This window comes from Amphibalanus amphitrite, unplaced genomic scaffold, assembly GCF_019059575.1.
Source record: "Amphibalanus amphitrite isolate SeventyFive unplaced genomic scaffold, NRLGWU_Aamphi_draft 000073F_arrow, whole genome shotgun sequence".
NCBI lineage: Eukaryota > Metazoa > Arthropoda > Thecostraca > Balanomorpha > Balanidae > Amphibalanus > Amphibalanus amphitrite.
In genome coordinates, this window is record NW_024881569.1 from 371186 (window position 1) to 386545 (window position 15360).

Genomic DNA, 15360 nt, shown 5'->3' on the forward strand with positions numbered 1-15360 from the left:
CGACCCTCACTTGTTCAAAACTATATCCGCAAGCAGCATTTACAGGCTAGCGGAAATCGACCAATCGGCGTTCGGCAATACTCGACGCTGATTGGCCCGATGCTCGTGACGAAATTGCGGGGGACTGTAGCTATTCCCCTATGGCGTTTAATAGACTTACGGCTTTTGAAGGGGATTTATACCAGTTTTTGTTGGGTTTGAGGCCATTTTTGAGCTTGGATATTCTTTCTGTGACTTTTGACTGTGTAATAACGACATTTAATCATGACATTCTATATACTACCGGTGTCACATCGGCCAAAAAGACCGTAAGTACATGGGATAGACGGACCACTGCTGATGGGGCCACACATGTCGGCGTGTGGTCATCGGAGGTCCGTGAGGGTTCGACATAGACCCTTCATGGGTCGGTATAGGCCCGGTGGGTCCAGTGTGCAAGCCTATCGGGGGCCGGTGCTGACCCAACAGGGCCCAGTGGCATATAATGTAAGGCTGTCTAGGCCGACGTTGAGGGCTCATGGGGGCCATATAGGACCAATAGGGACCACATCAGTCAATCAGGGGCCATTTAGGCCAATAAAGGCACTTCAGGGGACTTGAAAAGGTCATTCAAGAGCTGTGGTGGGCCCATGAGGGGACGGCATTGGTCCAGCAGGTGCAGTCAGGGGATGTGCCCGATGTTGTACGGGTATCTCAGTGGCCCATTTGGGCATATCAGTGACCAATTTGGACCCAGCAGAGGGCTTTGTAGACCTATCAGGGGCTGGTGATGGTTCATCAGGGGCCAGCGTTAGTCCATCGGGGCACGGCATATGCCCATCAGAGGTAATTGCGAGCCCACGCTGAACAATGATGGCCCTTCAACGGCCCCTAATGGATCTACATTGACCCATGGGCCATGATGTGTCATGTATGCCCCTATGACAGGCCTACTCAGACCCCTGATGGACATTCCCGGCCTCTGATGACCCTATACTGAATGCTAAAGGGGCTCTAAGTTTCTCCAATAACCCTTCGTCAACCCATTATTACCATACGCTGGCACTAGGGGCCCCACATCAGCCGCAGGGCAGTCCGTGCCATGACAGCATGTCTTTTCGGCCGATATTACATCGGTAATATTTATTAAAATCATGATTTTATGGTGTCATTATATAGCTAACAGTCATAAGAAATATATTTCAACTCGAAAACAGCTCCAAACAGCATATAATTTTAAAGGGACCATCCCACCTTAACATTAGTTTTGAGTTGAGATAGCCAAGTTTGCGGCCAGGCTCAGAAACCACCATTTATCCTGGTCGCAACTCCCGCAGCTTTATGGTGTTCAAGAAATTTCTTCCCTTTACTTGCAGGGTGGGACCAGCTTAGTCCCTATCTCTTAACCATTAGCGGTTTTTTGATGACGTCAGCAGTCATTTCAACGCCCGCCATTCCTTGAACCCGAGTTTTGCTGACCTTGAGCTCCCTTTTTTATCAACGTGAAATCCGTCGTCGGCGCTGAGAAAGCCTATTGCTTTTCATTTTAATTTGAATATTAGAAGATACCCACCACTGGAACTTGGACTGATATTATACCAAGGCCGAAGATGATCAAGCTGCCTGCTATATCTGGAGCTTGGTGTTCAACTTCAACATGGAATAAAAAACAAAATATCAAAGCAAACTGGATATGGTACTGCAAGTTAAAGTCCAAAGAAATTTGAAGAGCTGACAATTGACATTAATTCTTTTCCTGCAAGGTTTCCATATGGAGATCACAGTCACACCATGAAGAAATATTTTTGATGTTAACAGTTGAAAGGGGATTTATCTTCCAGTTTTGACGAAAGACGCTGCTGACTGTCTTTGGAAAAGGATGTCGGCATGAGGTGCAATTGTGCTTGTGAAGTGGTTATAACTGGTCTTTTCACAGTATTAAATTAAATGTGCCATTGCAGCCAAGTGTGTTATCATGTAAGGTAAAATCAAAACTACAATGTTGGTTTTACGAGCATTGAGAAGGCTGGTAGGTAACACCTGCCTGTGCTCGTAAATCATGCTGCCAGAGTATTCTAAATTAATTTTATCATACACTTTTGTTGTCCAGAATGGTTGCACTATTGTTTGGTATCATATTATTCCATGTAAATATGGTAGTGTAAAGTCCGACCAACATGTTACCAGATTTGAAGCTGTTACGTTACCTAAGTACCTGTTTTTTACTGGCGTGGTGAATGTCACCTGGATTTTGTTTTGAGGTGCAGACCTAGTAACTCTCCTCTGACTGCATGGGTTTGAAGCTATTATCTATTCTGTTTTTACTGGCCTGGTGAATGGCGACTGATGTTGTCCGTGGATGGCACTGAAACAAATTTTGAGTGTTTTGTACAGTGTTTTAATACAATGCTGAGGGCTGAAAGTTGTCTTGTTTAGAGTGGTGAAAGTTCAGGATATGCCAGCCACCATGGTGGTCAGTTAAATGTGTTGCAGTCAGTTCGGCTTCGGCAAGCACACGGATGGGCATACGCATCAAGACCTGCTCTGCCATACTTTCAGCCAATTTTACCTAGGTAAGTCTTTTCTTTTTTTCCGCCAAAAGCTATGACATTGTGAATTTCAGCACTGTGGCCTGTGTGTAGCTTTCAGGAAAGCAATTCTAAATAAAGCTCTGATAAAGTGCAAAATCAGCAATGCAGCCCTCTATTACATTTTCTACAACATCTTACTTGTTCCTTGCATGGAGAGAAAAATGCAATGTTATGAATTCGTTTATTCACATAATTTGACAAGCATGCAGTTACCTGCTACTATCACTGCACAAAACAGAGCAGAAAACATCAGTTGATCAAACACAAGACATAACAGAAGTTTACAACATCAGTAGGCGGAACTATGGTCATGAGTACCCAAATATAGGAACGTCCCCATTTTTGGGAACGGAGTTCCCAAATATGGGAACGGGCGTTCCCATTTATGAGAACGGAAGGCAATTTTTCGGCCGTTCTCCCACTAAAACTCAAAAGTGCATCACGTCTCAAAAAAGTGCACGCTGATTTAAGTATCTACTAAATCTCCATAAAGTTATCTTTAATCTGACCGTGGAAGGAGGAAATTGACCGTGGAATGATATTTTTAATGATTTTTTGAAAATGACAGAATGGTGGAAATATGGGTTATACGACATTTAACATGCAATTTTAAAGGGACCCTCCCACCTTAACATTAGTTTTGAGTTGAGATAGCCAAGTTTGCGGCCAGGCTCAGAAACCACCATTTATCCTGGTCGCAACCCCCGCAGCTTTATGGTGTTCAAGAAATTTCTTCCCTTTACTTGCAGGGTGGGACCAGCTTGGTCCCTATCTCTTAACCATTACGGGAATCTGATGACGTCATCAGGCTTTCGAACGTCCGTTAAATGTTTGACTAAAACGTTTTGTAGCACGCGGTGGTATATGCTGCTTTGCGCGCAACAAATGCCGCACTTTCAAATAAAGTCGCTAGGAATAGCGGAGATCCCAAAAAGTAAACAAAAGTAAAAGTCTAATATCTTGAAAACCGGTGAATATTTTTCGATGAAATTTGGTAGATATTCGTTTTTGCTCTTTCTGAACCGAGCGACATCACTTTCATGCAAATTCATTAACTTTTTTGAAGGTGGGAGGGTCCCTTTAAGGAAAATGAAGCATTTTTTAGTTTGAGGTAAAGTATAATAATTTTCGCCTGGTTATGAACTTTCATACTATCGACACCAGATGCTGACAAGTGCAAGCGAAGACGCGGACGGTCCCGAGGTAATATTGTTGACTTTTGTGTCGGGGCGGACGACCGCGTGGAACGTGAGTGAATTTACCGAGCTACTGTTGTAAACTCAGTTTAAGCGGTTGAAAATTATCCAGCTGTATTTTATCATCCCGGAAAGACATATTTTATTTGGATGCTAGCTGTTTAGAGTTGTTTTATAAGGAGCGTCATGAGCGTGGTTTTTGTCTTCCGTGTTTCTAAGCGTGATCGTTTTGGGGGAATTTCTCTTATATAGCTCGCTCTGTGTGGCTTATTTATAATTTTTATGCTGATTTCGATAATTCCTCGTGCCCATCCTACCAGGCCTTTTGCCACTTACAATCATCAAGAAAGGAAAAAACTAGATTTTCATTGGGACTAGGTGTTTTGAGGGTGTAACATATTCAGCGTTCCCATTTTTGGATACTTCCTTGTACTCGTCAACTATCGGTGATAAACAGACAGGTGCTTGACATGTCTCCACCCTCAGCGCGGACGGTGGATATAGGTATGGAAGACCTTGTTGAACATCGCTGAGCGTTGTGAATTACGTAATCCTGCAGAGGGGGGCGTGCCCGCTGCGAGATCGACGGGAATAAAAGCGCAGAAGACCGGGCGAAACATGCGACGGTCTTGCCGGAAAGGTCTTCTGATGATTGTTGCGTTAACAATAATTTGCGGCGTTGGACGTGATGCTTGTTAATGAAAAGAGCCCCTGAAAGGCGTCGGTGAAATCGTTCCCAATTTTGGGTACGCCGTTCCCATAATAAGGAACGCTTGCAGCGCCAGTGTACGAGAGCGTTCCCAAATTTGGGCTCGCGGCCCGGACGATGGACTGCTTTAGAAATAGGGGAACGATTTGAAACTACGATGGGCCTTACAATATCAAACTCTTTCCCAACAATATTGAGACAAATATCAGGCGGTTCACCATCGTTTCATATTTTTTGGACGTCATTTAACGGTTCTTTTTCTTGTTTTAAATAATGCCTACATGGCGTTCCCATATTTGGGTTTATCGTTCCCAAACATGGGAACGAAAATGCGTTCCCGAAAATGGGTACGCTTGACCATAGTTCCGCCTACTGACATAGGGCTGCCGAACCTGCTTCCTCCCACCACAGTTGATGCCATTTCCTAGCCTGGCTTGATGTGAGCACTGAATAGCTGCTCTGTCTAATTACAGCTCACTACCATTCAACTTAAACTACTCTCTTTAAAGTAAGAGTGAGAGCGTTCAGTGTTCATAGCAGCTCGACAGACGACAGACAACAAACATCTTGACAAACCAACCAGTATTTGATTTGGCTAATGATTTATGTGCTTGTTGTATCATGGCCAAACTACTTTAACAGCAATAATCCCTGTTTCATCTTGATCTTGCTTTTATTTCCATTTGAACTCAGATCTTGAAACAATCATCTGAAGTGATATCAGATACTGACTTCTGTTTCTCTTGAAAGCAAGTTAAAACAACAATGATAAACTAAGGCAGGAGATGTGAGTTGTGGCAGTAGATTTTTGATTCAACATATGTCAACCTTATATTGCTTGAGACCTCTGTGACAGACAAACAAATATTTATAGTTTTTTGATAGTTTGGATTCTTGGCTTGATTTAGCAGATCAGCTGTGAACCTTGACTTTGAAATCACATAAATGTCATGGTACCCGAACGAATCCTCGCATGACATTTCTTCGTAGCACAATTTTTCGTCCGCATTTCTTCGTCTACAAATCTTCGTCGGTGCATTTATTTGTCCCTCAATGCTTACTCTTGCATATATTTGCGTTGAAGAAGAAATGCGAGCCGATTTTCATATACCCTGGTGCGAGACAAAGTAATGCGATAGGTACGAATAAATGCCCTGACGAAGATTTGCAGACGAAGAATTGCGATACGAAGAAATGCCATAAGAATTGTCCTGGAACCTTTATTGGCCATCATATATTGACCTTGATAAGATAAACGCATCATTCGCGCAATATTTGTCGCACTTTGATACCAAACTATTGCTTCCAAATGCCGACGTAAAGAAAACCTTTATGTGACGTCATAGAAACAGCGGATTTCCCAAAAAGTAAACAAAAATAAAAGTCTTATATCTCGAAAACGGGTGAATATTTTCCGGTAAAATTTGGTAGATGTTCATTTTCGCTCTTTGTGATTCACGCTACATCACTTTTATGCCAATTCATCAACTTTTTTGAAGGTGGGAGGGTCCCTTTAAAGAAACTCCTCCGAAATCCAAAAGCCTATTCGGGTCCATAGAGAATAACTGCGGTCCCCCGCAATTTCGTCACGAGCGTCGGACCAATCAGCGTCGAGTACTGCCGAGCGCTGATTGGTGAATTTTCCGCTAGCGTGTAAGTACTGCTCGCGGAACAAGAGTTCGTCGACAATCCTCCACAAACGTCTGTCACCATTTTTCGTAATGCTAAACAGCCGGAGCGTACCCCCCTGGACCTGGCAACACTGGTCGCAATTTTGGATATGGCGGCGTGGTGATGTGAGGGAGGATGACAGCTACTCTGTGTTATTTTAATTATTTTCCAGTCATTGAATGGTAGCTGTGTCTCCAAAGTAGTTCAAGATCAAAATGAGCGGCTGGGCTTGGGCGAATGCCGCTCAGGCGCTGGCAAATCAAGGGATCGGTGCAGATCCACCCGTACCGCAGCCCGCGTCGATGATGGACGCATGGCCGAACGCCGGAACTGGAGCCGGCTATGCAGGCTACCCTTTAATGGTAAGTGCTTTTATTTTAATATTTTGTTATGGGCGATTTCAGTCAACTATGCATGCCATTTGTTACCCCAACTAAAGGCTTCAAAAAAATTGTGTGGTCTTTCCGTACTGATACTTAAAGGGACCCTCCCACCTTAACATTAGTTTTGAGTTGAGATAGCCAAATTGGTGGCCATGGCCTGCAAATACCGGTTTGGGCACTCACAACATCGAAAAATGCTTTAATTCGGAGATATGGAATTTCAAACTTGCAGTTTTCGGATTCTAAGGGGCTAATGCATTGAGATGCCCCCTTAGAATTTGTGACGTCAGCGGTAATCTAACGATTTTAAAACCTTATACTAACATCTTTGTAAAGCAGTGGTGGTATATGCTATTTGCGCGCAACATCTGCCGCGAACGCCGCACTTCTAAAATGAAGTCGCTAGGAACAGCGGAGATCCCAAAAAAGTAAACAAAAGTAAAAGTCTAATATCTTGAAAACGGGTGAATATTTTTCGGTGAAATTTGGTAGATATTCGTTTTTGCTCTTTCTGAATCGAGCGACATCACTTTCATGCCAATTCATTAACTTTTTTGAAGGTGGGAGGGTCCCTTTAAATAGGTACCTACAATATTTACTGACTACTGTTGCCAGTGACAGTTGCCACTGTCCTTCTCCACTGACTGCGCATTCCACCTGCCATGCACTGCATTGAATGGAAAAGCTCCAAGGCTGAGTGAATACATATTACAATGCTATTCAACCGTGAGGAAAGTGATGTCAAATTGCTTTTTGCGAAGCAGCGCAGTGCCAAAGGCAATGCCATAGTAAGAAGGTTCAAGTTAGAAGGTGCCTACTGCAGGCTATTGCAGTTTTTCTCCTGGCTGGAGTGGCAGTGGCTTCTTGTGATTTAGGGAAATTCAAGAGTGAGAGGTGAGAGCTGGTGTATCTTGTCAACTCTGCTTCCATAACTCACAGGTGCCTGTTCAAGTTTCTCTGGTCGCCACAGCTCCCACTGTAAAAAAGGCATAAAGGCAGGGATTAGCTAGCGGCCAGTCAGAGCCCTTATCAGCAGCCCTAGCTAGCGCGCTAGCCCGTTCATGTTGCCTTGGCAACAGGCTATTGACCAATGAGATGCGAGGGAAGTGTTACATCACTGATTTTTCCATACCAGTGCTCCCACATACCAGTGCCATACCAGTGTTACCTAAGCTGGAATTAAGCAACAGATCATTTAAAACACCAACTTCACATATTTTCAATTGGAATACTCATAGTCTTCTAAAAGCTGGTATATGTGAAGATAAAGTCTGAGAGTGAGTGGTATGTAGGTTGGTAGATAGGTTGTTGGTTGGAAGGTTATAGGTGAGGTAGGTAGGTGGTAGGCTGTAGGTATGTAGGTTGTAGGTTGGTAGGTTGCAGATTAGTAGGTTTGTAGGTAAGGATAGGTCAGGCTAGATTTTTTTTGTGGATGCCATTTAAATGCATTCTTGAAAAGCTGTTTCTGGCACTCAATAGCTGTTTCAGCCTAAAAATGGTTGGCAGCACCTTTGGTGATAAATAGCACCTAAGGTGAAAAATGACCAAATTTACCTGTTTTTGGCACTAGTTCTTCAGTGTGGTCTACTCTAAATCTGGGGACTGGCACCTAAATTCTGAGAGTAGTACCTACCTATCTTAACCCTCGCCGGCACAGGGGGGATGCAACCCCCCCTAAGGTTTTTCGCGAATAACTCGCGTAAAAAGCGGCCGATCGCAACGAAACTTTCAGTACCCTCGCATTGATCAATTTTACACCTACCCTGAAAATTTCATGACCCTGAACCAAATGACCTTTGACCTGTGACCTCTTTTCCGAGACCATGTTTGGCCGGAATCGCGATTCGGCGTATGTCGGCTCGCATTAGCCGCGCGTTTGCAAGCTTTTCGTGGTTTCAAACGTTCAAACATGTGATTTGACGTTGCTCCCATACATTAGAGTGGGTATCAAGGTCACCTGAAGGTCAGGTCAGGTCATTGACCTTTGGTGACCTCGGGTGACCTCGGTTCACTTTTTCGAGTTTTACATGTTTCTAGGCTAGTTTTTGGAGCTGAATTCGAATTTAGCAACCATTTGAACATTTACGAAGTAGTTTTGGTGCCTTCGTAACATGTTACGAAGCTGTCAGAGGCGGTTGACACGTATTACGAATACCCGTCACAGCCCCTACAGGTTGACCTGACCTGACCTGACCCAACCTGGTCTAAATGCTTAAAGACATCATCTCTGATCAAAACTAACACGATATTCGTGATCAGCACCCCGGAAAACCACATAGCAGCCACATTTTACGACTTTCTAACAGGTCCCGATTTTCCCGGTTTTCGGGTCATTGACCTGACCTGGAAGGTCACCCGATGACCTAGGACCTTAAAATCGGGTATCATCGGCTTCCTCTCGTGACGGGCAACACGCTCGTTTTTTCCGCGAAGCTCTAGCTCGATCAGGGGCTAAACGCGAGGGGGGGGGGGTCGTACCCCCCCCCCCCTTGTGCCGTCGAAGGACGCAAAATGGCCTGTGCCGGCGAGGGTTAATACGTAGTACAGTATATTTACAGGCCATTCCACATGGTGGGTTAATGTCATACCTGAGTCAAAATGCATAATTGAGACATGGACTAAAAAAGAAAAAGGTGAAGAAACACGATGCATTGCACACCGATGAGTTAAAATACACACATAAAACACATGAAAATAAAAAAGCACGTATCCAGTAAACGTAAAAACTCTGCTCGCGTTTCGGAGCTGGTGACGGCCGACGGCAGGCGGTTCCAGGACGAGGGCGCCCGACAAGAAAAGGCGCGACACGACATGGCCAGCCGAAATCCCGGAGGCTCTAGCATACCAGCCAATGTCGCTCGTGTGGTTCGCTGGGATACATCGGCCCGGGGACAAACAAGGACCGGACCGCGGCGGGAGCTCGCTTGTCCTTCAGTGCGCCAAAGACGCGGACGCAGTCGTGGTGAATGGTCATCTCACCTAAACCACGCCAGCCCAGCTCTTTCAGAATTGGCGAAATATGGTCACGCGCAGGTGCCCCCAACACGATCCTGGCCCCAAAGTTGATCGCCCTCTGCACTCTCTGAAGGTGACATGCGGCGGCCCCGCCCCAGGCGGAGAGGCAGTATCGGATATGTGGGAAGGCATGACATTGGATAAGTAGCTGTCGGGCCTCGGGGGTAAGGTGATGTCGAATTATATAGAGCGAGAAAAGGATGGAATTGCACTTTTTGACAACAGTGGATATGTGCGCTTCCCAGGATAGTGTTTGGTCGACCGTCACGCCCAACAGCTTAACGGAAGGAGAGTGTGTTAGTGTATGACCAGAGATACTTAAGTGAAAGGACGAGGTTTTCTTAACGTTGCTAGTGGCGCCAGTAAGGAGCAGGGTTGTTTTGGATGGGTTCATTTTTAAGGAATTGGATGTGAAATAAGACTGAACCGTAAGAAGGGTTTCCTCCTGACGGGCTTTAAGGATGGGTAGATGTCCGGGATGGACGGAGTCAAGGAGCTGGGTATCATCTGTGTAAGAAACCAACCGTCCATGTGGGAGATAGGAGGGGAGGTAATTGGTGGAGATGCTGAGCAGGATCGGGCCGACCAGGGAGCCTTGAGGTACACCATGGGAAGGGGAAGGATTAAGGAGTCGCCTCTCACCGCCTGCCGTCGCCCATCCAGGTAGCTCCGAAACCATCTCTCGTGGATACCGTACCATTGTAGTTTCGATAGAAGGATGCCGTGGTCGACGCTGTCGAAGGCACGACTCAAGTAGGGAAAGGCACGACTATCTAGTAGGGAAGCAGATGACAGCACTGTCGAGTCCATCTGAAGTGCAGTCTGTAGTTGCCAGTGCAGTTGTATTTCAAGGGATGACTCGAACGAGCTGGCTGGAGGAGACCGGCGGTTGACAGCGCGTGGGAGCGGATAATTCGCTGTCTGGCCGGCCGGCGTCCTGCGTGCGGACTGAGGAAAGGCCGCCCCACACTGGACCTCGCACATGCGGGTTGCGAGTTTTTGGGTTTTCGTGTTTCTTGAAAATTAAAGAATGCACTCTATGTTGAGTGGCCCACATCACCATGTAACAAGCGAGTCTGCATGGTTTTAGCATGCGAGCCAAGTTGCATCGCATTCCAAAAGTTGATTTTGAGTCAACTTTTGATTTTCCTCGCTGCGAGGGCTGCGAGTTTTGGTGTGTTTTGTTGAAGTCGAATTTTGGTTCATTGTGCTGTTATTGCGATAATGTGCAATGTCTGAGGGTGCACCGGCTTCACTGCATTGATGTAGTGACCATAAGAGAATGGTTTAATCACTCCATGAATGAGTATTATACTCGAGAATCCAAAACCCGCAGACTCGCAAGTCGCAACCCGCATGCGAGGTCCAGTGTGGGGCGGCCCGAAGAGTCGAGAGAGGGGCGGTGCGGTTGAATGGAGAGCTGGGTGGAACGTTATCGTGATCGTGTGGATTGTGTGGACTGTGGTGTTGTGTGACCAGGTCTAGGACAGTGGCTGCTGACACTGGCGGATCCAGAAAGGTGGTATTTGACTCCAAGACCACCTTTCTAGTGTGCTGGAAATTGAAAATTTGTATTGGAATTTGGAAAGTACGCCTTTTTTTTCTTCATTTCATTTCTTCATTTCTTCAATTTCAAAAACTCACCGGATTTCGACTCTTGCACTGCTGTGCAGTTTGAAGAAAACTTTTAAAGATTTGTGTAGTTTTGGTTTTATTCTCGAAAAAGTGCGAATTTTCGTTGATATCGGGCGTTGCGGGGAACATTTTTTCCAAAATGCCCCCCCCCCCTCCACCCCGCGGATCCGACAGTGACTGCGGAGCGTCGCTCACTGAGATGCAAAGTGTAATTTTGATTGGACAGCTGGAAAGCCCCTTGTGATCATCTGTGATCATGAAATTCGTAACATGAAATTCGTGATCAACACCCCATAACAACCTCACTAATAGTCTCAACCATAACAACCTAACTTTACGAAGTTTTGACAAACCCTTATTGTCTCGACGTTAGGGTCATTGACCTGACCTTAAAGGTCAACCAATGACTTAGGGCCTTAAAATTGGGTATCTTTTTTCCGCGAAGCTCTAGCTCGATCAGGGGCGGCAAGGCAGGAGGGGGTCCAACGCCCCCCCCCCCCCTCCCATACGTTCGCGACTGGCTAAACGGGCGAGGGTTAAGGTGTTGACCTCGAGACAAGGTCAGGTCAGAGCCCATCAGGTGACGAAGTTGGACGGAGGAGGTCATATCGCATATCATTCGATTCGGCAGGTCTTCCTGGGTCCATTGGTGGGTTTCCAGACTCGCTAGCTCAGTTGGTCGGTAGCTCACTAGGTCGAGAATTATTGACGAAAAACGGATATGATCTTAGTTTAGTGACGTAATGACGTCACGCCCGGTCTACAATGCAAAAGCGAAGCATCGGACCCTGCAAGGACTAAGGAGTGCACGGAATCACGATTCCGTGTGCTTGAGATAGTTTTAGATTATTCCCGGCGCCAAAATAACAGTTTCCATATTTCCCCATAGCCCAGATGTCACGTGGCCGACCTGACCTCATGTATCTTTAGAAAAAATCTGACATGTACAAATTGTGAGGCTTCTCAAGGATGAACTCTGCAAGTTCATCTCCCTGTAAAAGCGCATCTGGCACTGAGGGCTTCGCAAACTTGCGACAAACTTATTTTTCTGAAAACTTTCGACCGGCAAAAGATGAATTGCACCGGCAAAGACATTGCAGGACCGTGCGGAGATTTGCTAATGACGTCATAGGTCAGTGACCTGACCTGACCTGAAAATGCGGTTGGTGTAAAAAGATCCGGCTTGAATCAAAGGTCAGGTATGCCAAGTTTCAGCTCTCTATCGCCAGTGTGTTCTAGCTATCGCGAAATAACTCAGGAGGGGGGTGGGGGGGTTGGCGGCCGGCGAGGTTGAAAGCAAGGAAAAATTGCACATTCTATCCATGAAAGATTTGGACATTATTGCTAAATGGTTCAGCTAGTGGGTTCATACTTCTTGAAAATAAATGCTGGAAATAGGGTCTCAAAAGAACTTCCTAGCATCTAATATATTTCAATGTATTTTATTACAGAGGACTGGTCAGAAGCAAGTGTACATGACTGGGGAGGCTATGACAATGAAAAACAGAAAGAGGAAACTCTGGTTACGCTACTTGCGTTCACAAGACCCCGTAGACTATGACCGTTTTGTTCGCGTTCGAAACGACCTTCGGCGTCTAACAAGGAACCTCCGTGGCTTACACGAACAACTACTGGAGGAGGAGGATGACGAGGTAATCACCATTTATTTTGAAGGCTCAATCAGGGCTCAATTACTATCGAGATCCTTGGTGTTTGATTCCTGCGGATGCCGCGGTCCGTTCAGTGTCGCCTCTGTAGCTCGGCTGCAGCTCACCGGGTTCCCCCTCCCCTCTGTGGCAGCCGGCGGCGGCGGGCGCGCTGCAGGCGGGGGGCCAGTTCGGCGCGGCGGCCGGCTGGGGCGCCTACCAGCAGCCCGGGATGATGATGGGAGCCGGCGCTGGCCAGGCCTACCTGCCATCCGGCCAGCACCTCTGGAACGGCCAGCAGCAGCAGCAGCAGCAGCAGCAGCAGATGGCGGCGGCCGCCCAGTGGGGGCAACAGGTGAGCCGCGGCGACCGTCTTACCTTACGGAATTTTGAGGCTAACGAGTAGTGGCATTTATAGCCAAGTATGTGACCATTGCAACCTTTAGGGCCTTGATTGCAACCACTATCGTCCTTTTATAATTTTGCACTAATGGAGGCGATTCTTCAAACGTAAGTGTCAGGGTCCTTCATTGTTCCTATGGAAGCGCGTTGGGCTCCACGCCTTTGATTTTCGATATCTGATGCTTTTGCTTACGTTAGTTCAGCATGTACGTTTTTCGATAACGTTGTGGGCCTTCAAAGAACAGCATAAATGGCTCATCTGGCTAGTTAACTAACTTGTGTATATGTATAGCTTGACGAAGTAGCTCCATAGTAACAAGGTTATGTGCTATTGGTTGAGAAACATGATTTCACGTTGCCTCTCAGAGGTGACCTCTACTCCGCTCTGTTTTGCAGATGGCTGCCCATGACGCGGCGCTGTCCGGCCAGCTAGCTGCGCGGCCGCCTGCCCCGGCTGAGAAGCCGCCTCCGGCTCCGGTACCGGCGCCCGTCCCCGGACTGGCGGCCGCTCCGAGACTGGCTCCCCCAGGCAGCACCTACTCGGCCCCCGGCGCGTCCGCCGCGGCACCGCGGCCCGTCCAGCCGCCTGCCAAGGCCCCCGGACAGGCACCCAGCGCGGGCCCGGGGCCGGCCGCGCAGTCCCAGGTCCGCCGGGAGCCCCCTGTACCCGGCTCGGCAGCCGCGGCGGTGGCTGAGTCGGCGGCGGCCATCTCCCGGCTCACACCCAAAGAGCAGGAGGTGAGTCATGATGACCGCCACACAATGTCACACTTCTGTTAGTTGTTTGTGTACCTTGCTGTCTCATGTTATTTAAGCTGTACTCGGCTTCAACACTACTCAGCGTTGCGAGCCGGAAGATGCTGGGATTTATATGTGGGATATGTCGGATATTATCGTCTGGACGACACCTGGCGCGACACCTCTGTCACCTGGCGCGTCCTCCCTCCGTGCTAGTACGGTACCTAGACTGTGCTGATGGACCCAGTCAGGTACTGTATTAGCGCGCTGGGATGGCGCCGCTCGCACGTCCAGAGAGGGCACTCAAGTGCACTGAGTATGGCGGAGCCGACTGATTTTTCATGCTTCAGCATTTTTAGACTTGTAATGTTCACGTGAACCATAAACAACATATAATTCTTGTCATTGATCAGGTTAACAGGTTAAATCTTTAATGCTGGTCCGCTGTCAGTGGCCGTGGTTTCTGACTTGTTTTGTTGATTGTGTCTATGTTCTTTCGTGGTTTGCCTGCTCCCAGTAGGACTGCTACTGACAGAAGTGAATCGCTTCCATAGGAAATTCGCCAACTGCAGCGAGCGGACGAGCTGTTTGACAAGCAGTTCAAGGCCTGGGAGGAGCAGTTCAACAGCTGGAAGAACGAGAACAGAGGACACGCCGATAAGTCTCAGCTCAGGTAGGCACGTGGTGGCACTCTGCACAGGGATTGCCAGAGCTTATGAGATCCTGTGTCCGTGAATGTCAAAGAATTAGTGAATAGTGATGCTGGATGGAACATATTCAGCTCTTTCTGAAGGAGTTCCTAGTTGTACATTGAGCGATGTTTGTTTTGTCATTGAATCCTCGCGATCCTCCCATCTTCATCCCGCCATCCTCTTAGCGTCATTCTTTCATCCCCTCGACACCTTCATCCGTTCATATTTTCACCCTCACCCTGCCGTCCTCTCACCGTCATGATGTTATATTCTAATCCTCATCTCGCCGTCCTCTTACCTTAAGCCAGTGGTCGGCAGGCCCTCCGGGGTCGTGCCCCCTTTTCGGGCGCCAGGCAGGGCCATTACCCCCACCCTACCAGACACCATTGCATACACAACCGAGCTCACTATACCTTTCCGTGACTCTTTGGGTATTTCGGGTATTATTATGTAAAAACGTCGGATCACGACACAATTTTACCCTCGAGCCGATCATTTTTTTTATCTGCCATAAAACATGTCATACATTGACAGAAATAACTGTTGACTTGTTAGGCAGTTGTTTCTTGAGATCATGGAAGGTCATAAAATTTCAATTCTAGAAGGTACAGCGGGTTCTGATCTACTACACAATTGTCATTGACCCTTTGAAAGTCTTAAGTCACCCAATGGCCAAGGAAGTTAACCGTCACCCATATTGGTG

The 15360-nt window shown here is 47.1% G+C and overlaps 1 protein-coding gene across 5 annotated transcripts in view; it reads left to right on the forward strand.

Moving 5' to 3' along the window:
- The first annotated feature begins 6248 nt into the window (after positions 1-6248).
- LOC122379170 (collagen alpha-1(I) chain-like) overlaps positions 6249-15360 on the forward strand; it is a 31944-nt gene continuing 22832 nt past the window's right edge. For 2 of the 5 annotated variants that reach the window (XM_043361129.1, XM_043361130.1), the window contains exons 1-5: positions 6250-6508; positions 12631-12831; positions 12980-13180; positions 13624-13965; positions 14520-14638. In XM_043361129.1, the coding sequence (XP_043217064.1) occupies positions 6362-6508; positions 12631-12831; positions 12980-13180; positions 13624-13965; positions 14520-14638 (1010 nt within the window). In that variant the 5' untranslated portion in view covers positions 6250-6361. Of the gene's footprint in view, positions 6509-12630; positions 12832-12979; positions 13181-13623; positions 13966-14519; positions 14639-15360 lie in introns of all 5 variants that reach the window. The other 3 variants (XM_043361132.1, XM_043361133.1, XM_043361131.1) reach the window with 3 other exon arrangements.